This window comes from Podarcis vaucheri (genome assembly GCF_965113315.1).
Source record: "Podarcis vaucheri genome assembly, chromosome: 13".
In the NCBI taxonomy this organism is placed as follows: Eukaryota; Metazoa; Chordata; class Lepidosauria; order Squamata; family Lacertidae; genus Podarcis; species Podarcis vaucheri.
This window is the reverse complement of record NC_138751.1, coordinates 44,454,316-44,479,357: the sequence shown is the minus strand read 5'-3', so window position 1 is coordinate 44,479,357 and position 25,042 is coordinate 44,454,316. Positions and strand designations below refer to the sequence as shown.

General features: G+C 47.4%; 1 protein-coding gene and 1 long non-coding RNA gene across 6 annotated transcripts; one reads left to right on the top strand and one right to left on the bottom strand.

Annotated features, from left to right (window-relative positions):
• On the top strand, nucleotides 1-24,451 carry DBF4B (DBF4B-CDC7 kinase regulatory subunit). The gene is made up of 12 exons (XM_082194894.1): nucleotides 1-109; nucleotides 3,168-3,337; nucleotides 4,272-4,445; nucleotides 9,567-9,617; nucleotides 12,122-12,191; nucleotides 15,145-15,197; nucleotides 16,307-16,343; nucleotides 18,403-18,448; nucleotides 18,832-18,939; nucleotides 19,564-19,684; nucleotides 21,227-21,348; nucleotides 23,027-24,451. Exons 1-12 carry the CDS (start codon nucleotides 73-75, stop codon nucleotides 23,880-23,882), a joined length of 1,845 nt encoding a protein of 614 aa, XP_082051020.1. The 5' UTR covers nucleotides 1-72; the 3' UTR covers nucleotides 23,883-24,451.
• On the bottom strand, nucleotides 4,328-18,438 carry LOC309516389. 5 transcript variants are annotated; one of them, XR_014212866.1, is made up of 5 exons: nucleotides 17,855-18,438; nucleotides 16,286-16,466; nucleotides 14,507-14,620; nucleotides 10,574-10,769; nucleotides 4,328-4,443 (listed from the first exon to the last, which is right to left on the bottom strand). It is a non-coding gene; the product is annotated as an uncharacterized lncRNA (long non-coding RNA). The 5 variants fall into 5 exon arrangements; XR_014212867.1 differs by having other exon boundaries at nucleotides 10,574-10,741; XR_014212868.1 differs by lacking the exon at nucleotides 14,507-14,620.
• Nucleotides 24,452-25,042: the final 591 nt, after the last annotated feature.

The following is a 25,042-nucleotide window of genomic DNA, read 5'->3' as shown; positions in this document are numbered from 1 at the left end:
CCTTCTGAAATAATTGTTTTTTTTATGCTGAGGATTCTGCTGGCCTAGCCCATCCCAGCTTTCTCTGCTAAAATGGCTGACTGGACGCTTCGGCACTGGCAAAATCTCGGTGAGTGAATGCACCCATGGGGTTATATTCAGCTCTCTTTCTAACTTTTACTCAGAGTAGACCCACTGAAATGAATGGCCATGGCAAACTTGGGTCCCTTAACTTTGGTAAGTCTGTTCTGAATAAAAGCGGAACACAACACACCATCTCTAGATGAGGCAGAGTCCCCTAGCCAGCATAGATAACTGTGGATTTATTTTTATTTAAAATGCGTCTATGCTGCCTTTAAAAGCAAAAGCTCTCTCAAAGTGGCATCCATAAAAGCAGCCTAATGCAATCACAAATAAAAAAGATTGACAAGCCAATACATAATAGAACAGACAGATGAAATTAAAGTCCAATGTAATCAAAATCAACAGCAGCAGGAAAACGCAACAATTTCTTTTATTTCCAAAAATTGTCAAGGCAAGAAACTCGGCAAGAATAGTTGAGTTCTCGGATCTTTCCAAGAGCCCAGTTGATAAAGAGTTCCAGAGCCTTGAGGCTACTCTGGAAAATGTTCTCCCCTTTCTATATGCCAATTTAATTGCACTTGGTGACAAGCAGGACTTCCACCTGTTCGTTTATAAAAATACTGTACTTGCATACAACAATTTATTTAAAAAATTAAGTATGGCATATAACTATATATACAATAGAAACCAAAACCACAGATCACCAACTGACTGTAACAAAAATGATTTTTTAAATTGACTACAAAAACCTAGCAGCATAAAAGTTTCCCCCAAAAAGAGAGTAAAGATTAATACAGAATACACCTGCTGAATCTCTGTTGGGACAGTAATCCACACAATTGGGCTGATAACACTGAGGACATGGTTTTGTGTTGATATCAGACGTTGCGCTCAAAGTGCTCTTGGGCCTTCAAATAACTTGGACCCAAACCATTTTAAGGCTTTAAAAGAGAAAGAAAGGATAAGGAGTTCCTTTCACATTTCATTTTTAATTCATTACCTGCTTTTCCGCCCTGCTGTACTCAAGGCAATTTACAACCCATAGAAGTGATGAAATAATGTACAACATAAATCAGTAACAATTCAGTCCAATGTAAATAAGTCCTCATGAGTAGTGTTTTAAATCAGGTAATGTAAAATTCAATAGATGGTGAAGTAATATCTACTAACAGAATATTGGCAAGTTATGGTTTTGATGTAGAAGAAGGGTGCTTTAGTCCCAGTGAAATCGGTGGGCACAACTGAAGTCCCATTGGTTTCAAAGGGACTAACACTGCAATCCTGTGCATGTTTACTCAGAAGTAAACCTTACAGTGTTCAGTTGGGCTTATACCCGGGTAAGTGTGCATAGCATTGTAGCTTAAAGGATGGCTTAAGGCTGCAATTTGTACATTGTACAAATACCTCAGGTTACAGACGCTCCAGGTTGCATGTTTTCAGGTTGCGCACCATGCCGAACCCGTAAGTACCGGAACGGGTTACTTCCGGGTTTCAGCACATGCGCAGAAGCGCCAAATTACAACCTGCGCGTGCGCAGATGTGGCCCTGCGGGTTGCAAATGTGCCTCCCGCACGGATCATGTTTGCAATCCGAGCGTCCATGTAGTATACACACTTCTGAGCAGACATATGTAAGATTGCCCTGTAATTTTCTCTGGCTTCAACCTAATAATGAAACCAAGTCACTCTGAATGATTACAACAAACCTTTAGTTATAAACAGCAAATATGTAATATATAGAACACCATCGATCTCACAAATGTTTAACATAGGGGCAAGGTCACATCAATTTACAGTGGTACCTCGCAAGACGAATGCCTCGCAAGACGGAAAACCCGCAAGACGAAAGGGTTTTCCGTTTGCGAGTTGCTTCGCAAGACGAATTTCCCTATGGGCTTGCTTCGCAAGAAGAAAGCCCATAGGGAAATCTCCGGGGACCTCTTTTAAATGCTGGCGGTGGGGAGCAAAGCCTCCCCTCCCCTCCGGCCTTCAGAAGAGGTCCAGGAAGGCCGGCGGGGGCCGAAAGGCTTTGCTCCCCACCGCCAGCATTTTAAAAGCAGTCTGGGATAGCAGGGAAGCGCTTCCCGCTATCCCGGACGGCTTTTGAAGGCAGGCGGGGGGGAGCAAAGACTTTTGCCCCCCGCCGGCCTTCAGAAGAGGTCCTGGACCTCTTCTGAAGGCCGGCGGGTGGCAAAAGTCTTTGCTCCCCCCTGCCTGCCTTCCCGGGAGAGCGGAGAAATGCTGTCCCGGACGGCTTTTGAAGGCAGGCGGGGGGGGAGCAAAGACTTTTGCCCCCCGCCCGCCTTCAGAAGAGGTCCAGGACCTCTTCTGAAGGCTGGCGGGGGGGGCGAAAGTCTTTGTCCCCCCTGCCTGCCTTCCCAGAGGCTTTTAAATCGCCCCGGGACAGCGGAGAAGTCCTCCGCTGTCCCGGGGTTTTTTAAAATTCTGGGGGTGGGAAGAAAAGCCCTTGTCCCCCCCCCCAGCCTTCAGAAGAGGTCGGGGGACAGACTGTCCCCGGACCTGGTCTGAAGGCGGTTTCCATAGGAACGCATTGATTGATTTTCAATGCATTCCTATGGGAAACCGTGCATCGCAAGACGAAAAACTCGCAAGAAGAAAAAACTTGCGGAATGAATTAATTTCGTCTTGCGAGGCACCACTGTACAACATTCCATTTATTTATTAATTATTGCATTTATACCCTACCTTTTTTCCAAAGGGTTCAAGGTAGTATACACTGTTCTCTTCCCATTTTATCCTCACAGCAATCGTGTGAAGTAGGTTAGACAGAGAGACAGTATCTAGCTCAAGGTCACCAAGTGAGCTTCACGGCTGAGTGGGGATTTGAACCCAGGTCTCCTGGGGTAACCACTGTGGTGCCTTCCAGAAGTTGTTGACTACAACTCCCATCAGCCCCAGCCAGCATTGCTAATGGTCAGGGGTGATGGGTATCGTAGTGTGCAAGAATTGGAGGGCACCGTGTTGACTATCCCTGCTGCAACCACTACACCACACTAGCCCTTGGTGTGGCAAACAGAAATAGCTGGCAGAGGAAAACAGAGAAGAAAGCAATGTGATTGGACAACATCCCTCATTACTTTCCAGCCAGTCTAGATGGTCGCGCCCAGAAGAGCCAATTGAAAGCGACAAGGAAACGAGAGGAGGCTGCCCGTTCAGCCAGAAGCCGTCCTTTGGTTGGGAAATCTTTCTACCTGGACCTCCCCAGGGGCAAGAATCTGGAGTTTTTGGCAGAGAGTGTGAAGCAACTAGGTGGGGTGAGTACAGTGGGGTTGTTTCTCTTCCTGGTCTCCGTTAGGAAAGCCAATGTTACAGCTCAGTTAGGCATAATTGTAACTAGAACCAATTTGACAGGGAGGACTCCATCTAGAATGCCTCTGAGCATATGCAGAATGAGTGTCCCTCATCCGTGAGTGGACAGAGTTTGCCCATTGCACCAGGAAGTGCAATGTCTCCAGGGAAGCAGGTGTGGCTTCCACACAGGCAGGAGTCCCAACATTTTTCTTTGTACCAGTTCAGCACTGTAGCACAGTTAGATCAGAAATGGGTAGATGGGGCGGTATTCAGTGTATTTCAGTCATCAGTTTAAATGTGCTAGCTTACTATTGGCTCAGTCAAGAGATGTGGATGGTCTTTTCAAAGTTCATTTCTATTGGCCACCCTCTTGCAACTTAACCGCAGGGCAAACTGGGACGTACCGAGTTTTTCCTTGCATTCTGTCATCTTTTCCTTAAGGTGCTGCAGTTTTGGAAGCAGAACAGGAAAGACATGTCCGCAAAATTGTCAACTGTTCCAAATTACCAGTCAGATTAAAAAAATAATAATAATGAACTGGAAGGATTGGTTGGTTGCACTGATTATAGCTTGCTGAGGAAATCCACTTGGCATTATGTGAATATTGCATGATGTGTGTTAACAGACAGGCTTGTTTGTTAGCAGGATTGGCACCACACACGCACCGTAGGCTTCCCCCAAAGAATCCTGGGAATTGTAGTTACTCCTCATGGAGCTACAAATTTCATCACCCTTAACAATCCACCATTTCCAGGATTCTTCTGGGGAAAGTGCTTTGAATGTATGGTGTATGTGTGCAGCTGTCGTGATTCATTCCAAGCAAGAAATGTCCACCATTAATCAGTCAAGATTAATGATCAGCTGTGAAACTGTCTTCCTGTTTGTTTCTGGCTCCAGGTTGTTGAAAGTTTTCTGAGCAAAGAAGTGACTTGCGTTGTCTCCAGTAGCCAAGAGGCCAGGCGGGAGAGGTGGATGGAAAAGCAAAGTAGTTCTGCGTTGAAGGATGCTCAAGCTGGATCCCGGCCTTCTGCAGAGCTCCAAAGGGGTCCCTCGCACAAGCCAATAGACACTGTAAGAGATGCGGCGGGGTGGGTTGGGGGACTAGGAGTTTTATGTATTTTTTCGCAATAGAACTCCCCACCCACCCACCCCCCACCAGTGCTGTCCTCAAATCTGGAGAGCTGGGGGAAAACCCAGAACAAGTTTGTTTGTTATTGTATCTATATCTCATATTTTCTTCAAGGGACTCAGAGTTGGCATACAGACCTCTTCCCCTTTCCCCCTATTATCTTCACAACAACGCTGTATTTTTTGCGCCATAAGACACACCCGACCATAAGACGCACCCAGTTTTTAGAGGAGGAAAACAAGAAAGCAACGCAAAGCCTCTTGAGCAAAGAGGCAGGAGCGCTCCTGCTGCACTCAAGAGGCTTTGCATGGCTATCCCTGAAGCCAGAAGAGCAAGAGGGATCGGTGCGCACTGATCCCTCTTGCTCTCCTGGCATCAGCGATAGCTACGCAGCCTGCATTCGCTCCATAAGATGCACACACATTTCCCCTTACCTTTTAGGAGGGGAAAGGTGCGTCTTATAGAGCGAAAAAGACGGTAGGTTAGGCTGAGTGTGACTGGTCCATGGTCTTCGTGGCTGAGTGGGGATAAGAACCCTGATCTTCAATGTTGAAGTTCAACACTCTAGCAATTAGTCATACCTTGGATCCCGAACGCCCTGGAACTCGGACATTTTGGCTCCCGAACGCGGCAAAGCCGGAAGCCATTGTACTGGTTTGCAAATGTTTGTTTGGAACCTGAACTTCCTGCAGCCAATCCGAAGCCACAATTTGGTTTTCAAATTATTTTGGAAGTCGAACGGACTTCCGGAACGGATTCTGTCCGACTTCCAAGGTATGACTGTACACCACAGTGGTGCACAGGAAGAGAGGGAGGGGAAATCCCATTGCCTGGACAAAAGTCCTTGTGCTGATGGGACAAGTGCATTGAATACTACCCTAAAAATTAGCTTCCTTTTTGTGGCATGCTAGCAGCCCCTGCGCTCAGTATGAGAATTACTAGGCTACTTAAATATCAACCTTGCCATGCAACCTTTTTTCCCCTTTGCTCTGAATTCTTAAAGAAAACCTCTGGGCTTTGAAGCATGTTTTCAATTGACATTTTTAAAAGATGGATTAGTTCATGGGGGGGGGGGACTCAGTGGCGTAGCGTGGGGGGTGCCAGGGGTGCCAGCCGCACCGGGCGCAACATCTGCGGGGGGCGCGAGTCCAGAGGGAAGGGACAAGTTCCTTCCTCCGCCGGGCTCCCCGCCGCCACCGCCAGCTTTGCGCCTTGGCGCGCGCACCCCCCGCCGCCGCCGCTGCGGCTGCGCTCCACTCACTGCTCGCAGGAGGAGCAGCCGCTGCAGCAGCGCTGACCCCGCCACCAATGCCTGGCCGGGCACGGGCAGCCTCCGCACCCTGACGCCATCCCCTTCCCCCCTTTTTTTCCAGAGCTGGGGGAGGGGGAGGTTTTAAAAGGGGGTCTTGCATTGGCGATCCTGCAGCACTTTGGGCCGCACGACGCGAGCGCGCAGCACGGATCAGCCACGACCCCACCCCGTGCATTTCCTGGGGAAAAGTGCTCCGCGTGGGAGGCGCGTTTCCCCTTCATTCCCTCTCGTGCAAATCCTCCTTGGGTTCCCTCCCCCGTCTTTCCTCTCCCTACCTCACAAAAGCCTCACCTCGTCGCCTCCTCGCTGCCTCTCGCCTCCGCAGGAGCATTTCCCTCTGCGGAAGAAGGAGCAGGGCGCTTCTGCAACTTTGGATTGCAACTTCTTGCTTCCCTGGGAAACAGAGCCCGGCCGGGTCAGTTGTCCAGCGGAGGGCCAGTTCCCCCCTCTGCAACCCTTGCGCCCCCCCGCGTACTACTTGCAATGCAACTTCCGCGCTCCATGCGCTTTCATAGAATCTGTCGAGCTGGAAGGGAGCCGAGGGTCATCTAGTCCCACCCGCTGCAATGCAGTAATACGCCGCTGCCCCCCTACAAGGGATCGAACCTGCAACCTTGGCCTTATCAGCGCCGTGCTCTTAAACTGAGCCATCCGGGCTCCCCTTTCCCCCACCTTCTTGCATGCCTGAACCTGTCCGCGTTTTGCATTCTAACACTTGCAAGCTCCATCCTCCAGCAGTTCCCTGACGCCGGCTGCGCTTCCTTTCAGGCCAATACTTGGCAGCCATAAACTCGCACCGTGTCCAATATCCTATAAAAAGCATTAATCGGAATACCTTGCAACATTTCATCAAAGAAAATTGAGACGCCCTATTCCATAATAATAATAATAGTAATAATTTTATTATTTATACCCTTCCCATCTGACTGGGCTGCCCCAGTCACCTTGGATAAAAATATAATAAAACATGAAACATTTAAAAAAACTTCCCTTCAGATGACTTGTGAAGTTGTAGAGTTACTTATCTCCTTGGCTTGGGGGGTGTCAAATAAAAATAAAAATAAATTATTTATACCCTGCCCATCTGGCTGGGCTTCCCCAGCCACTCTGGGCGGCTTCCAAAAAAATATTAATACGTCAAACATTAAAAGCTTCCCTAAACAGGGCTGCCTTTGGATGTCTTCTAAAAGTCTGGTAGTTGTTCTTCTCTTTGACATCTGGTGGGAGGGCGTTCCACAGGGCAGGTGCCACTACTGATAAGGCCCTCTGCCTGCTTCCCTGTAACCTCACTTCTTGCAGGGAGGGAACCGCCAGAAGGCCCTCGGCGCTGGACCTCAGTGTCCGGGCAGAATGATGGGGGTGGAGACGCTCCTTCAGGTCTACTGGGCCGAGGCCGTTTAGGGCTTTAAAGGTCAACACCAACACTTTGAATTGTGCTCAGAAACGTACAGGGAGCCAATGTAGGTCTTTCAATGTAACTTCATACATTATTATTGTTGTTGTTGTTGTTTAGTCATTTAGTCGTGTCTGACTCTTCGTGACCCCATGGACCAGAGCACGCCAGGCACTCCTGTCTTCCACTGCTTCCCGCAGTTTGGTCAGACTCATGTTTGTGGCTTCCCCTCCCCATCCAGCTTGGTTTCCCTAGCCACTCGGAAACCCGAACCCTATGGAAATAGGGATGTCAAGGTTGCAGGTTCAATCCCCGCACGGGACAGCTGCGTGGTCCTGCATCTTTCCTCAGGGCCTGCAAGACAGAGCTGTTCCACCTGGCCTTTGGTTTGGACTCAGTGGGACCCTTATGTCTTCCCTCCCCTTACAGTTTTGATTTGTGGGCTACTTTTAAAATGAGGCTGCTTTTCAAATTGCATTTTAACCTGTATTTTAAATTGGTCCCTCCCCCCATTATGTTTCTATTGTAATTTTACCGGTGTTAGCCGCCCTGAGCCCGGCTCTGGCTGGGGAGGGCGGGGTATAAATAAAATGTATCATCATCATCATCACCACAGGGGGTTGGACTAGATGACCATCGGGTCCTTCCGACTCTACGATTCTATGATTCTATAAAGTCAAGTGTTACCGGAAAAATCCGAGGGCGCGCTCGCACTTGAGTGCTAAAATCCACGGGTTAGGGGGCGCAAATTACTTGCCTTGCCCCGGGTGCTGACAACCCACGCTACGCCACTGGGGGGACTTCACTTGTTCCATGTTTCCCAGTACCTTTTTCTTTTCTTTTTTAAAGCTGAATACCAAGAATGAAGGAAGGGAAGGGGTTCTCTGGCTCTGGTTCTGTTTGAGGCAGGACACTGGTCCCTCTTTGGACCAAATTAGATGTGATGTTAATAGCGTGAATGAAACAAGCGGGCATCTTTTTGTAAACAACCACATATAGGCCTGCAGTGACCCAGAAGTAGAGTTAAGCCCTTTCCCTTCTGCCATGGTACCAGCAAAAATCCCCCCTACTTTTATTTACATCAGGATGGAAGCCCATGTTTATCACCCATCACTGTCGCCAATGGGGAGATTTTTTATTTTTAATTTTTTTGCAGACCTGATGCTATATAGCAAAAACAGCAAAGTGCATGCTATTTCCAATTTACACGATTGTCATGTCTAGCTCAGCCTTTTTATCTCTCTCCACTGCCCAAAAGCAGTTTTACTTAGCAGTGCAGAGGTTCCTGCCCTCCCCCAACTTTATTGTTTAGGCTAAAAAGAAGAAAAATGTGCACGAGCCTCTTTAGTCCTAATAAGCTGCAGAGGTTTTATCAGACAGATAAACATTTTCTTCCAGTGTTTGGGCTAGCTAGGAAGAATGGCTGCAGCTGCTTTTAAAAAAAGCAATTTTTTTATTTTAAAAAATGTGGTCTTCCGTTGCCTTGGATGCAAAACACCCTTCTGGTGTGACAGGGTTTCAAGCATCAAACAGCCACGCCCCATTTTACCATTAAAAAAAATCTCACTTCTACCAAACCAGGTTTTCGAGTGCTTACTGTCACTTACGTCTTTTCTAAGAAGGGGAGATCTGGATGGGCATTCCATTTGCTGACCTTGACATAAGTTTTGTTTTTGTTTTTTCATCCCTGGCCATAGCTGCTCCTGCTCCCCGTATGTATGTATGTATCTGTCCAACCGTCCCTTCCCACTTCTGATTTTAAGAAGTCCATCTGTGGTGCCCCAAAACCCGTTAAACTGAACTAAAAAGGTAAAGGGACCCCTGACCATTAGGTCCAGTCGTGGCCGACTCTGGGGTTGCGGCGCTCATCTCGCTTTATTGGCTGAGGGAGCCGGCATACAGCTTCCGGGTCATGTGACCAGCATGACTAAGCCGCTTCTGGCAAACCAGAGCAGCGGACGGAAACACCGTTTAACTTCCCGCCGGAACGGTACCTATTTATCTACTTGCACTGGTGTGCTTTTGAACTGCTAGGTTGGCAGGAGCTGGGACTGAGCAACAGGAGCTCACCCCGTCGCGGGGATTCAAACCACTGACCTTCTGATCGGCAAGTCCTAGGCTCCGTGGTTTAACCCACAGCGCCACCCACGTCCCACTGTTAAACTGGACTAAGAGCGCACAAATAAGCCTAATGCTAATACCTAATGCTTATAAAGAAGTGATGAATAGAAACAGATAAAGCCCATTGCCAAGACCTGTGAAATCTGATTTCTCCATTTGTTTTAACCTGCTCTTTCCTTTGTCCCAATTCTTTCCCCTCCCCATTCTTACCCACACCCTCCCCAACTCTTTATGCAGAACCTGATCAGTCGTGGGAAAAAGCTCTTGCATAAAGCCATCAGGGGTCAGGTGAGCAACCCTACCAATCACTTTGTTCATCCTTGGGGTGGGGTGATGGGTCACAGTTGTGGATGAAACAGCAGAGTTGAAATGCAACCAATAGGTAACCTAGCTCAAGCCCCTGCTTACATTTAAACTGAACAATAATTCGGTGAGCCGAAGCTCAGCCCAGACAAGACAAAGACGCTGTTAGTTAGTGGGTGGTTCCTCTGACCAGATGAGTGGAGTTCAGCCTGTTCTAAATGAGACTGCACCACCCCGGAAGGATCAGGTTTGTGGCATTGAGGATTCTCTAGGGTCCTCTTCTGTTGCTTTATTCATTTATTTATAAGCATTTTAAAAACTGCTTAATATTTAAAATCTCTTACATAAAACAGTATCATAAAAAAACAGAATTATTTTTTTTTATGAGTCATAGAGAACCTGGGCAAAAATAGGTCTTTTGAAGCAACTTATGGATGATGTAGAGAGGGAAGGATATTCCGAAGGATGGGGGCAGCAGCAGCAGCTAATGCCCAGTTTTAGGTGATGGGTGCAGGGCCTCAAGTAAAATTTTCCCCGATGATCCTAACGATCTTAACAGGTCTGTACAGGGGCAGATGGTCTTTCAGGTAACCTGGCCCCAAGATCATTGGGGTTTTTGTGTGACCTTGAACATGGCTTGGTAGCTAATCAGCCACTGCTGTAGCTCCCTCCTTACAGGTAAAGTTTCTGTGAGTCCATGTACTCTAGTTAGCACCCTTGCTGCAACATTCTGTACCATCTAGTCCAGTCTCAATGCATGCCTCACTATAGTCCAGTTGTGAGGTTGCCAATGCATGAATCACAGTGGCCAAGCTATCTTTGTCCAGGTAAGGGTGTAACTGGCAAACCAACCTAAGTTGGTAATAGGTGCTCCTCACCAGAAAGACTGCCTAGCCTTCCAGCGACAAAAATGGTTCTGGAAGCACCCCCAAAGCACGTACCTGTTCCTCCACAGGGAGTGCAGTCCTGTCCAGAACTGGTAATCTGTTCTGCCTGGGAATCACTTCCTTGCACATTCGCCTCCTTACCAGAATTCAGTCTTAGTTTCCTGGCCCTCATCCAGCGCTCCATTACATCCAGGCACCGGTTCAGAACAGTCACTGCATCTCCTGATTCAGATGTAAAAAAATCTCTAATCTATGTGCAATATAAAAACAATATCCATTAGAACAAAAATACAATAATGTTTTTTTAGGGTGCAGTCCCATGAGTGGAATTTCCCCAGATCTAAGTGGTCTTATAGGACTGCACACAGGGGCAGACAGTCTTTCAGGACACCGTGGCCAATGGTATCAAAAGCCCCTGAGAGATCAAGCAAAAGCAACAGAGTTGTACTCCCTCTGTCTCAAAACTGAGCTTTAACCCTGACTGAGACCGATTAATCTAATAGACATAGGTGGCCTCAGTGGCACAGAGTGTCTTCCCCCAGCTTCGGTTGGTGGTTCAGCTGTACCCATACCTGGGCAGGGATGGCCGGGCTGTGGTGATCTATTTCCCAGTATCCTCTTGATTGGATTACTGCGATGGACATAGGGCTAGCTGGTGTCAATGCAGCCACCAGATTACCCAGGGGACTAACACTAGTATTGGCACAACTGCACTTCCTATCTATAGGCTTTGGGGACCAATTCAAGGTGCTACTTTTAACCTATAAAGATTTATACAGCCCAGAACCACAATACCTGATTGACTGCTTCTCCTGGCAAGATTATACCAATACTTTATGAGGGTCATCTGAGGCCATTTTCCTTGTGCCTCTTCTGAGAGAGGCTTGAAAGATGACAATACAGAGAGAGTCCCCCCCCCCCACCTGTGAAATGCTCTCAAAATGAGACTCACTTGGCACCGACACTGACATCTTTTGGGTGCCAGGTTCAGGCTTTAATTTTCACCCTGGTTTTCAATGAAATTTCACCCAGGTGAGTCAAGGCTAGTGTTGGGTTGGGTTGCTAATAATACCCCCTCCCCCTTGGAAGCAGATGTTTCCTCTCTATCATGTATTTATTAGAGTGTTTAGGTTTTAATTGTGGTTGTTTTTAACGATTCCATACGTTTTCAAATGTGATGGTAAGTTGCCTTGTGTCGGGTGACAGACAAAACAAATAGATACATTAATAATCTAGGTCTCCCCATGCAAGCCAGAGAGCAGACATACTACAGAAATATGGCCACCAAGCAGGTAAGTTTCATGTGCTGCAGGGGAGACAGAAAGCTCTCAGAGTTATTGTCAAAGATAATATAGGTGGTATGCGCTTGTATGCCAGACAAACACCAGTCACTATTAGTGGTAGTCTGTTGCTCCATGAGAAAGCTGGGGGTTGGCCTTCCTGAAACAGCAGAGTACTGGCAAGACAACCTTTGAGTCGGTGAGTTACCTTGGTCCTACACCTGTTTCGTGAAAAGTATTCTCTCTGCCCCACCTGATTTGTTATAGGCGCTCTGATTAGTAATTGCTATATACATTCTCTGTTTTTCTTTCTTTCTTTCAGGATAGCACCTGTGGCAACAGCATCCTTGCCACTTCGCGATCCTTGGGGGTACAGATTATACACATAGATGGTATCCTTTTTCTAATCTGGAGTGGGGTGTCCATTCAGATGGCTTTGCAAAGATAAATCATGTCTTGCAAAAGAAGCACCTAGTCTGACAGTGAAGGAAGAACTCTCCCAAATATTTTACCAGCGTGGCTCCTTGATTCCCACCAGGGCTCCCTACCTAAGAGAGGCAACTTCTGTGAGCTGAGGTTTTGTGGGTTTCTTTTTGCATCTTGAATCAAAGGGTATAGTTTCCCCCCTGTGTATGTGCCCAACCTAGCAGAAATCTTGCTACCGCCCCCACAAAAATAAAAAGTAAAAAATTAACAGTTCCCAGGATTCCCTAAAAGGATCCTGTATGGTTGGAATACACAATTTGTGTGCTTCTTTCTTCCAAGCAACTTGAAAGTTTCTCCCACCCCAAGGTCCTGTTAAATCTTAATATAAAATTTCCTGTCCTGCTATAGAGGGTTAGGGTGGATTGTCTGATGCTGCCTTTGTACCTTTGTAACAGTCTGGAAGGCAAGTTGGGCTAAAGAAGGTGCTTGTCTGAAGGTACCAAGTAAGCTTTGTAATTGAGCAGGGATACAAACCTGGATCTCACAGCTCAGTACTAGACATCATCCTGTATAATAGGTAAATAAGAGAACATGGGGCAGATTCTGGAGTGCATGGAGGGTATAAAATGATGAGAGACAGACCTAGGGATAGATGTGTCTATTTTAGTCTGTGTCCATTTTGCATACATTCAGGCATAAATCCTTTCGATTCTGTTTTTTGCATGAATCAGCAAACCTTTTTTTAATCTTCATGAAAACTTGTATTTATATTTTATCTCGATAGATCTAAACCTAAAAAGGATGCGGGTGGCGCTGTGGGTTAAACCACAGAGCCTTGGCCTTGCTGATCAGAAGGTTGGTGGTTTGAATCCCCGCGATGGGGTGAGCTCCCGTTGCTCGGTCTCTGTTCCTGCCAACCTAGCAGTTTGAAAGCACGTCAAAAGTGCAAGTAGATAAATAGGTACTGCTCCGGCGGGAAGGTAAATGGCGTTTCCATGCACTGCTCTGGTTCGCCAGAAGTGGCTTAGTCATGCTGACTGCATGACCCGGAAGCTGTACGCCGGCTCCCTCGGCCAGTAAAGCGAGATGAGCGCCACAACCCCAGAGTCGGCCACGACTGGACATAATGGTCAGGGGTCCTTTACCTATCTAAACCTATTTTATCCTAAAATATGGGTTGCAACGCCAAAGGATCTGAATTCTGCTTTCAACTTACTTTGAGGTTTAGGGTAGGGATTTTAGCTCTGGCAGAAAGTGTGCTTAGCACACAGAAGATTCCAGGTTCAATCTCTGGTTTCAAGGATCAGGGATCTGGTGATGGGCAAGTTCTCTGTGTTGGACCCCGTAAAGCTACTGCCAGCCAGAGTAAACTACTTGGCTAGGTGGGCCAATATAAGGCATTTTCCTGTGCTACACATAGGCTCTATTTAGATGCAGACCAATATGCTCCAGTTATTAGAGCAACTAGTTAAGAGTGCATGCTTGCTCAGAAAATGATGGATTTCAAAATGGGGAACCTGATGTAAATCAATGATTTAAATTGGTCTTTTTCCCAGAGTGATTTAAATCACCTTGATTTCAATCGATAACACCGCATTATAGAGGCAAACCTCTTTTCTGCATGAAATAGCGCAATGCTTTTTCCTTGCCGGAAGGTGGCAGGCCAGAGCAATGGATGGAAGAGCTTTTCATTGGTATGGGGTGGTTGCCGGGGAGATTTTCCCTCACTCTCTTCTGCATGGGTCTTGATTAGGATTGCTGACAGTCTTACTAGCTCTGACTCCCGTGGCTCAGCAGATTGATCAACAGACATTCTTCTCCACTGAAATGCCTCATTTGCTGAGTTGTATTTTTGTGAGTCAGTCTGCTGCTATATGCACCGGGGTGGGCCTCTTTTCTGTCAATTGGCAACCATAGCCTTAATTGGACCAAAAGACTGATGTAGTTCCAGCCTTTTCCTTACCAGGGAGGCTGGAATGACATAAGCTAGTGCTACCAGGTAATTTATGTGATTCGCTATACAAAAAGCTTTGCTTCTGTACAATGTGTGCATATTATTTTTTTTAATGCACATGTTCTGTCTTGCTCATTCAGTTTCAGAATTGTTAAGCATATTTAGCAGGTGTCCTGCGGGATAAACCTGTTGAGATGTTGCAGAGTTCTTTGTGGCATCAGTACTGCTTCAGCAGCGAGCATATGGAAAAGCTGGGGTGGGAGAAAAGAAGGCTTGTTCCTCAACCTGAGCGCTTGTTGGTTCATGCAAACATTAGACAAACATTACCTTAATTGTGGGGCCCCATCTCTCCTTTATGCCTCATTCTAATCCCTCTGTCAATTAGTTTCTGACACAGCTTACTTAAATTGTTGGCTGATCAACCCTGTTCCTGTGCTTGATCTGCAGAAATCAGTAGGTAAATTTTAAGTTAGCTTTTTCCACGGTGTGAAGATAAGTGTGATCACTTGCTACTGTCTGCTGATCAGGCTGCTGTTCAGGGCACAGCTGCAGCAGCTGCTTAAAAGTTGGTGACCTAACAAGTGCTCAAAGTTGGTTTGATAACTGGGTGTGGCTTCTTTCCCTCCTCCTTCTCTCTTCTCCCCCATCCAAGTGTTGAAACTGTGAGGTTGTGTCCACACTCCCATTTATCCCACATGCAGTACTAGCCCACCACTGGCTTGAGAAGCAGTGTACAAATGATTTTAGCTATAATCAATAGCTCCCTGTTGTTTCTTTTGAAACACAATGTGTTGATGCGTTCTTTCCCAACCCAGATATGATCTGAATTGAGAAACACCTTCCTGAGTTTTAAGCCAGTAATGTATATACTGCCTGAGTTAGGTTGTGCTCCTGTTCCTCTACTCTTATCTTTTTCTAGGGGGTAGAATACAATGTTGTTCTCCTTAATGGCCCTTCCTCCTCAGAAATGCTGTCCTACATACGACTGTTGTCTAAGAAGCACCCTTCCACGGCAAAGGTTGGTAACGTTAAGAGGTACATTTTTGTGCAGCTTTTATGATTTCAGGATCGTAACAGGCCTGGGAAATGCCATGCTTAAAAGGTAAAGGGACCCCTGACCATTAGGTCCAGTCGTGACCGACTCTGGGGTTGCGGCGCTCATCTGGCTTTATTGGCCGAGGGAGCCGGCGTACAGCTTCCGGGTCATGTGGCCAGCAGGACTAAGCCGCTTCTGGCGAACCAGAGCAGCACACGAAAACGCCATTTACCTTCCCGCCAGAGCAGTACCTATTTATCTACTTGCACTTTGATGTGCTTTCGAACTGCTAGGTTGGGAGGAGCAGGGACTGAGCAACAGGAGCTCACCCCGTCGTGGGGATTTGAACCGCCGACCTTCTGATTGGCAAGTCCTAGGCTTTGTGGTTTAACCCACAGCGCCACCCACATCCCTCAGGATCGTAACAGGCCCAGGAAATGCCATGCTTAAGATGTGGTAAATCCTGCCCTACAGCAGGAAGGGCAGGATAAATCATGGCCTTTCTTTCTGTGGCTGATTGACACCATTTGTCTGGAAGGTTAGGTGCCCACACGACTGAAATGATTGTTGCCCTATTGGCTTCCCACAAACGGACTCGGTTTTTGTCACACCCCAGAGCAGGAGAGATTTAGCTAGAAGACTTTTGAGGCTGTTTTCCAGGCATTTGCCAATTCTTAGGAGATCATTTCATATTATGCAAACAGGTTCTCAAAAGCACAATGTAACTGGGGGGTAGAAGACTGAGAATTTGAACCTGGGTTTGGGGAGACTACAGAGGTCCGCCTCTTCCAGGGGTTGTGGTTTCTAGTTCTAGAGCACACCAGCATAACCCACTTTCATATGCTCTGGTGTTACATAAACTGCCATGTGAACAAGCATGTTCCCTGTCCATTGGCACTGGGAGAATGGGTGGGACACCATCTGCTACATGCACTGGCGGTCAGTGCTGCTGGGACCAGCTGCCAGAAACCTTGAAGACCTGCTGCCGTGTGCATTTAGGGTTTTTTTTTGCCTGCCTCTGTCAGCCTTTTTAATGCTTGCTGCACATTCATTGTCCTGACATCTCTTACTGTGTATTTCTCCTGGGTTAGGTGAAGTTGGTTGCTTCTGGGTTCCAGCCTTCGGAAGGTAAGCCTGGAGGTTTCAGTGTTGCTGGAGGCCAGGGGACGCCCTGTGTTGTCACCTGCTGCCTCCCATCGCCTTGCATAAACTCCAAAATTCATATTGCGGTTTGGTGATGTACACTCTGTGCTTAAATGAGACGGGGAGAGAAAGCCAGAGAGGTTTGCTACAAGAAAACGTATATAAATCACTTCATGCAAAATAAAGAGACTTGAGTCAGTTCCAATTCTGAACACTTAGAAAAACAGAACTCTGAATTGGAGGGAGAAAATTTGGCTGCAGACAAGAAACAGGAAGAAAAGTTGCAGATCTGTGAGTAGGAAACAGCATTGTCCAGATCAGTTAAAGTCCCATCACTTCATCTTGCTTTTCCAAACAAGTGTTGCATGTTTCCAAGCCTAGCAATAATAAAGAGCTAGGACCTTACACTGGGTTGTGCTAACTCTGAAGTTTTCAACCTTTTTGAGTCCGCGGCTCCCTTGACCAACCAATTATTTATGTGGCACCCCTGTGGGTCTCAGGAGCCCAGTTATGTCACCTCTTCCCTGCAGAGCTTGGCAGCCTCTCACTCTTTATCGAACACCCTTCCTTGTGGGGCGTTTCCTCAGCCTCCTCTCCCCTCTCCTTGGGAGTCCTCTGGGCAGTCACTGCTGCTGCCCGTGGTCTCTGAGCTGCCTGCCCTGCCCCAGAGAGAGGTGCCTTCTCACACTGCCCCACAGGGACCTGGGACTTGTCTGTCCATTCCCAACAGTAAGGACTGGCTGGCTGGGCTGCCTCACCTGCCTGCTTGCTTACTATGAGGCCACTTCAGCTTCTGGCAACCGGCACCCCCTGACCAGCCCCAGAGGCACCATTTGCCTGCGGAGCTTGTAGCCAGGTCTGCTGTAACAAACAACTGTGCTAGCCTTTGGGAGGCAGAGATGCAAGAGGGCATCAGAGATGGGAGGGAAAGAAAGAGGGACAGAGGCCAGTGTTGCCCACAGCACCCCTGACCATCATTCAAGGCACCCCAGGGTGCCACGGCACACTGGCTGAAAACCACTGTGCTAACTTATTTATTTTTCTTGTGTACATTTTAGCATATGCTTTGTATGCCGTGGTGATGTTGTTGTTGTTATTATCTATCCACCCTTCACTCTTAAGGTCCCAGGATGGGTTACAACAATTAAAACACAATACTAAAAACAATTTACAGTGGTACCTCGCAAGACGAATGCCTCGCAAGACGAAAAACGCGCAAGACGAAAGAGTTCTCCGTTTTTTGAGTCGTTCCGCAAGATGAATTTCCCTATGGGCTTGCTTCGCAAGACGAAACGTTTTGCGAGTTCTTGCGAGTTTGTTTCCTTTTTCTTAAAGCCGCTAATAGCCGCTAAGCCGCTAATAGCTGTGCTTCGCAAGATGAAAAAACCGCAAGACGAAGATACTCGCGGAATGGATTAATTTCGTCTTGCGAGGCACCACTGTAAAACAATTTCCAATCACAAGCATAAAATGAGTCCCAAAAATATACAGCTCACTGTACATTATTTGCTCTCTCTGTTGCCTCTCCCCCCCCCTTCCAGGGAAATCTCCAGTGTTCCTTTGGTATTTAAAATTGCTGATGGGCTTCCTTTGTGCCGGCGACAAGGTCCAGCCACATCTCCTGTTCCCTGGAGATGTGCTATTGTGACTGCCAGTTCTGGACTGTCTCCCACTTGCTAACAATGCAGCGTTGGCATGGTGCTGGCACGGTGCCTGCCCATGAGGCAGGCTGTTGTTTTAATATAATAATCGCCTTGTTGCACAGTGTTTAAGTAACAGTCACCTGCAACAGCTTGCTCAGCTGTTTCCCCCCAGAGCTGGCTGCTTAACTGCAATCCTCCTCCCCCACCTCCCGACTTCCACAAATCTGTAATGACTTAATGCTTAGCTTTTTAAAGAGAGGTGTCCGGACTACCTAGCTTCCTGTGACCTTTCCACTAATCCAAAGTCTGGGATGGTGGTGGCTGTATCTATCTTTCCTCTGATATTTTAATAACGAGAGCTGCCAACAGTTGCTTTTCTTCTTCTCATGTTTCTTTCTTAGTGGTAAGGCTGAAAGCTCCATTCCTGAAAATTGAAGATGAGAGCAGGTAAGAGTCATGGAGAGTCACGGGACTCTCCCCTGCCTATTAATTTCTCAAAGACTGGAAGCTTGATGTCACCTGGCTCTGTCGAAGCAGTCCATGAGGGAGTTCTGGATCTGACTCACTAGCCTGATCCAGTTCCCCTGCCCTGGCCTCTGATGTAGAAACTCTTCAATCTTTCCCACACAATGCAGGGTACGGATTTCTCTGGTAAACCCATTCAGAGGTCCAGGGGAATAAGGTGGGCAATGATGTCTCCCATCTTGGCATGATTCCCAGCTATCCCTCCTTGAAGGTCCTGTAGGTGGATCTCTGTACATGCTGCCTTCCCAAGGGCCATTCTTGTTCATTTCCCAAGTACTTACTGAGAGGTTTTTCGCTCTGTCTAGGCAACTCAGGCCATTCTTTCAACAATTCAAGAATTTCCCCCAACTGTATTTCCGGCCGCTGAGAAGACATAGCCCATTTCAACCCCCACGAACCTCTTCCAGCTCAAAGTAAGTGTTTGTGGGGGACGGGTGGGTAAGGTAGCTAATGGCGTGGGAGGAAAACTTAGGAAGCTCTGCTAATAAATATACAGTGGTACCTCGGGTTACATACGCTTCAGGTTACTTACACTTCAGGTTACACACTCCGCTAACCCAGAAATAGTGCTTCAGGTTAAGAACTTTGCTTCAGGATAAGAACAGAAATCGGGCTCCGGTGGCGCGGCGGCAGCAGGAGGCCCCATTAGCTAAAGTGGTGCTTCAGGTTAAGAACAGTTTCAGGTTAAGAACGGGCTTCCAGAACGAATTAAGTACTTAACCCGAGGTACCACTGTACAGGACAAATCAAATCTGCCTATGTGGTGGGGAAACCAGGTAAATAAACTGGAATCCTACCCATAGCACCAGCTATTTTTGCCACAGGTGTAGAAAGGGAAGCCACAAAAATATTGTTGGGCAGGCCTGAAGTTCAGAAACCAAAGGTAGTCCTGGATGGGACCCCCAAGTGCTGAGGAGACTATAAAAGTTTTAAATTGTCTCGACAAATCTGAAGGCGGAGGGAACAAAGTAGGATACTGGGTTTGTGCAGCAGGGGAATGGAATGTCCTGAATATGTTTGTTTTGCCCTTTCTGCAGAGCACCTGAAAGCAAACAGTCACCCAATGAACTCTTCCCTCCTTCAGCCTGCTGTATCATGCCCAAACCACAGAAAGGCTACTGTGAATGTTGTGAAGAAGCCTTCGCAGAGTTGCAGATGGTAAGAAAGTCCCTTGCCCCAGACCTAGGCTTCCTCTGAAGGAGAACAAGCCCTATTTATACCAGTGTCTGCCCAGTCCTGGGACAGCTACCTACATTTTGAACTGCATGTACTAAAGCTACACCAGGCTTTGCAGCTTCGGCCTTGGAGGACGTAACCTCTGCTCCATTGTAGTACAAGGTCTAAGCTAGTCAGAGTACTAAAGCCTTTTCCTATACCAATTTATATATGTTCAGCCTAGTGCTGTGCTGAAAATGTTCCCTGCTCTTTTTGTAAACCTATTTGCAGGCCATGGCAGCATTTGGGGGATTTATGCAATTTTTGGAGGAGAATATTAAATTTTCAGTGGCGAAGAGCTTTACCAGAAGAATGACTTTACCCCAAAAGTCCTCGAAACAGCTGGTGGCCACATCTGCCCTTCAATGACTCCTCTGAGTGGCCTTGCATCACATCATAGTGTTGTTCCAGGTGAATTGTACAGTGGTACCTTGGGTTGAGAGCTTAATTCGTTCTAGAGGTCCGTTCTTAACCTGAAACCGTTCTTAACCTGAGGTACCACTTTAGCTAATGGGGCCTCCTGCTGCCACAATTCCGCCACCGTGCAATTTCTGTTCTCATCCTGAAGCAAAGATCTCAACCCAAGGTACTATTTCTGGGTTAGCGGAGTCTGTAACCTGAAGCCGAAATAGAATTCCATTTTTATAAAGGAAATAGAAAGCCTTTGTTGCTGCTGCCGTTTTTCAGGTAAAGCTCTTTGCCACTCCAAAAATTTCACAATTTTCCCCCAGCCCCTGAATATGTATTGCCTTTATACACACACACACGTGACCACTTTGAAGATCTGCAAAAAGTTCCCATTGGAATTTCAGACCCAGCTCTCATTCAGCCAACTGTCTGGCTTTGGAGACATCAGCACCATTAGCCATGTACTAACAGGCTCATCTTTGCAGCATAAGGGATAAATCTGCTTGTGTTTTTAAAGAAGCTGAGCTTTTCAGGAAGATACGTTCTGTGATAGTGTTGCATTCTGTGCTCTTACAGAATCCCAGCATATGCACAGCTCTGAGTACTAATGTCTCCCAGGCCTGGTAGTGCAGATGTCACTCAAGAATAAATGCATTCAGTGCTGAATAGACTGGGAGGAGGGACAAGTCCTCATGACTCTGTTTATCCCTCCTGAGAATTAAAAGTCTGGAAACTTCCTTGGAGACCAGTGGTTTTCTTTTGCTCAGAATGCAAACCCCCCAAATTGGTCCAGTTTGTTAAATATCGGCACAAATATTGGCTGGGCACTGATTTAGTATTACTTCCTCTCCTCTGGCAGTTCTAGTCTCCTTCTCCATCTCCCCACCAAAGCAGCTTTTCTTTTGTGGGTAAGCTCCTGAGGTCATACCAGTCTTCCCAGCTCCTAAACAAGGCAATTCCTCATTTATTTTGTCTGGATGCTTAAATAAAGAGGTTTGCTGGTACAGAATCTTTCATTTCCTTCCCATCTTCAGACCTCTCCCATTGCCTCTGATGCAGCCATTTTGCCTTTTGCAGCACCTTCAAAGTCAACGGCATAAAGAATTTGCGCTGGATCCATCCCACTACACTCTCGTGGACAGCATCCTCTCTCAACTGACCAATGACTTCGTGGTTTCTTCTTCCTCTCCACCACTGAGGTGAAAGTTTAACTCATGGGTTTTGGAGGGGGTGAAGAGTTATAAGTACCCAGCTCTTTTTGAAGGACTGAGGAATCACTGCAGAAATCTGACGAGTATTGTGGCTATATTCAGGGATTCTGATTTGCTGCATGGCTACAGTTGTAGAAACTGACTTGGCAGGAAGTTCGGGATGGACAGAAGGAAGCACTTCTTCATGCAGCATAATCCTGGATTGCCAGTAGTACATGTAAAAGGGATTTACAGGTCTTACTAGAGCACAAGCTTAACATGAATCAACAGTGTGAAGCAGCAACCAAAAATACTAATCAAGGGGAGTACAGTGGTACCTCGGGTTAAGTACTTAATTCGTTCCGGAGGTTTGTTCTTAACCTGAAACTGTTCTTAACCTGAAGCACCATTTTAGCTAATGGGGCCTCCTGCTGCCGCCGCGCCACCGGAGCACAAAATCTGTTCTCATCCTGAAGCAAAGTTCTTAACCTGAAGCACAATTTCTGGGTTAGTGGAGTCTTTAACCTGAAGCGTATGTAACCAGAAGCGTATGTAACCCGAGGTACCACTGTAATAAAAGGTAAAGGTAAAGGTACCCCTGCCCAAACGGGCCAGTCTTGCCAGACTCTGGGGTTTGTGCGCCCATCTCACATTTATTGGCCGGGGGCCAGCGCTGTCCGGAGACACTTCCGGGTCACGTGGCCAGCGTGACAACGCTGCTCTGGCGAGTCAGAGCCGCACACGGAACGCCGTTTACCTTCCCGCTGGTAAGCGGTACCTATTTATCTACTTGCCCCCGGGGGTGCTTTCGAACTGCTAGGTTGGCAGGCGCTGGGACCGAGCAGCGGGAGCGCACCCCGCCGCGGGGATTCGAACCGCCGACCTTTCGATCGGCAAGCCCTAGGCGCTGAGGCTTTAGCCCACAGCGCCACCCGCGTCCCTCACCCGCGTCTTGCTCTATTCTGTCTTGGTTAGACCACACCTGGAGCCTTTTGCAGGATGGTTTAGGAAATTGGGTATGTTAAACCTGGTAAAGAGGAGACAGAAAGGAGATATGATAGCCATCTTCAAATATCTCAAGGGTTGTCACATGGAGGATGGAGCAAGCTTGCTTTTTCTTGCTCTGGATGATAGGACCTGAACAAATGGATTCGTGTTACAAGAAAGGAGAGTCTGACTAAACATCAGGAAGAGCTTTCTGACAGTAAGAGCTGTTCAACAATGGAACAGACTCCCTTGGAAAGTGGAGGGCTCTTAAGCAGAGGTTGGATGGCCATTTGTCATGGATGCTTTAATTGAGATTTCTGTATTGCAGGGGGTTGGACTAAATGACACTTGGGGTCCCTTCCGGTTCTTTAATTCTATTATTCCCTTCATTGCTCATGACAAAAGTTTGTCTAGGTGGCTGAAAAATATAGAAGAATGTCTGTCTTATGGTCATGCTTCTGACTGAAGAACAAAACCCAGGGTGGGGCCATTTTATTTCGTTTCGTCTCTCTAAAGCAGTCCAATGACATTGTTCTTTGTGTAATATGATAAAATTAAAACTTCCAGTAGAAGAACTGAACAGAAGCGGATAATTGGTTTAGGAACACTAAAATAATGAAGGTACGAAAAATATATTCACCTGGGGCCCAAATGTGCTATATTTATATCATTTGCTATCTTTATATTCTCTTCCTCTTAGGGTGCCTCCCAGTGCCTGTAGTGGTGACTATTCTGAATTTCGTTTGGAGGACTATTGCATGTTTGCTGGAGGACAGACTGTCAACCCAGAGGCTTCAGCTCACTTGCTGGAGGACCAAGACTTTCTCCATCTTGCAGAGTTACCCCTAGAGATGCTCCTCACCCCAGTGCCATTTGGCTCCCTGGGGTCAGCATCCGAGCATCACAAAGCGGGCAGGCTGCTTGCCAGCACTCGCTCAGAGGCTGCAGCCTCCGCTGAGGCCGACCACGGTGCCGTCCCCCAAGAGAGGGGGCTCTTAGTTCAGCCTGCTGTGCTGTCTCGGAAACGCAAGCTCTCCGGCAGCCTGCACGGGCAGGCAAGAAAGAAGCGAGCCTTATCCAAGCATCCCTCAGACGACAGGTTGCCAGATGAGGAGTTGCTCCCTGGGAACCAGCAGGCTGGCACGACGGGATGCCCTCCGAACCAGATGGCTTCCAGACCCCTCGGCTTCTCTGCGGTACCATTCAGCAACCTTGGCCCCTCACACTTAACTTGGGACAGTCTGTCTTCTGAGCCTCTTGCTATAGACACCGGCTGCCTCCAAGACGCAGCGCAGCAGCAGGGCCAGGGCAAGGTGGCTGCTCTTTCTCCCTATCAAGGGAAGGACGCATGCATTTCTTGGGACTTTCCCAGCCCTAGTATTGAATCAAGAAGCATGTCTGGCTTCCCCATGGGCAAGCACATAGCCCCCACACTACTGGGCTCTGTGGACCAGCAATGCTTGCCTTTCATGGATATATCTGAACTAGCTTGGTGTGTTACCTCGGCAACTGGGCCTAGGCATGGCCTCTCTGCCCCCTTTCTGCCCACTGACTAGTCTTTCTCCTGAGGCAAAGAGCCCTCCTTCCATGTCAGAATGAGATAGACGGCTTCTGTGTGAGCCGGCAAGGGCCTCCCATCGCCCCTTCAAGAGCTTGACGGATGCTGCACTGCTAGGGACCTGCGTCAGCCTGTGTGAGGCAGCAACTATGAATCCCATCTTTGTTCTGTGCCCCTACAGAAAACAGCCAATCTCAGGCTGCAGGGAGGACTAGGGTTACAGGAACAGCTGTATGGAGATGGAGGGGACTCAACAGCAGTTGGGGCTTGTGTGGAAAACTGGATAAGCTAGGCTTCACTTCCAGAGGCCTGCTTCCTCTGCTCTGCATCCTCCTCCATCTCTGTTTCCTATGCCCTCTCTTTGCTCTGCCTCTTTCCATCTCTGAGCTTCTTTCTCCTCTTGCAGGTGGGCTACCGCCAAGTCTTCCTTTCTCCTCCAGTATCCTACAGAGTCAGGATTCATAACTGCATCCTTACAAGTTCTCTCTGATTTGCGTGCTTCTTAATGTGGCTTTTTTTCTGCTCTGCACCCCCTCTGAACCGAAATAAACAACGGCAAACATTTGATTGCACTTGTTCCGTGTCATTTTCCTTTAAGGTCCTGGTTTCCAAAATTCACTCATTCCTCTATATTCAGCTTTTGAATTCATGGAGAGCATAGCTCCATTGGTAGAGCATAAGACTCTTCAATCTCAGTGTTTGAGCCCCACGTTGGGCAAAAGATTCCTGCATGGCAAGGGGTCAGCTTCTACAATTCCTTGAATCGCCTAACTTTCTGCTTCTCTTTATGAATATCTCGCACCCTTGAATTCCACATTGCTGTTAAATTGTGATTCTACTCTCGCAATGTTAATATATAGGAATTAAGATCTCACGCTTCGAGACCCCACAAAATGGTGACTTCCCAGGATCCCTTGCAAAAAGCCTGTCTTTTGCTCCAATGAGTCAAGGTTTCCCTCAAAGTATCTGCCATCTCCACCTATTGACTCAAAAGAGATTAGTTCGCCTCTCCCTTTATATTATTACTTGAGCGCATCTACATCAGATATGTGGGTGGATCTATATTTGCTTTGGGATCCTCTCAGATCAGAGCACAGACCGTTAAACAGATGCATGATGAAGAAAAGAAACATTCTAAGCCAGTCATTTTTATATACA

Bases quoted from the DNA above. Each gene is read 5' to 3' on its own strand.
- DBF4B (XM_082194894.1), top strand. From the start codon at position 73: ATGGCTGACTGGACGCTTCGGCACTGGCAAAATCTCG. The intron at 12,192-15,144 runs GTATCCTTTTTC...CTTCCTCCTCAG, and splicing joins ACAGATTATACACATAGATG to AAATGCTGTCCTACATACGA. The intron at 18,449-18,831 runs GTAAGAGTCATG...CGCTCTGTCTAG, and splicing joins AAAATTGAAGATGAGAGCAG to GCAACTCAGGCCATTCTTTC.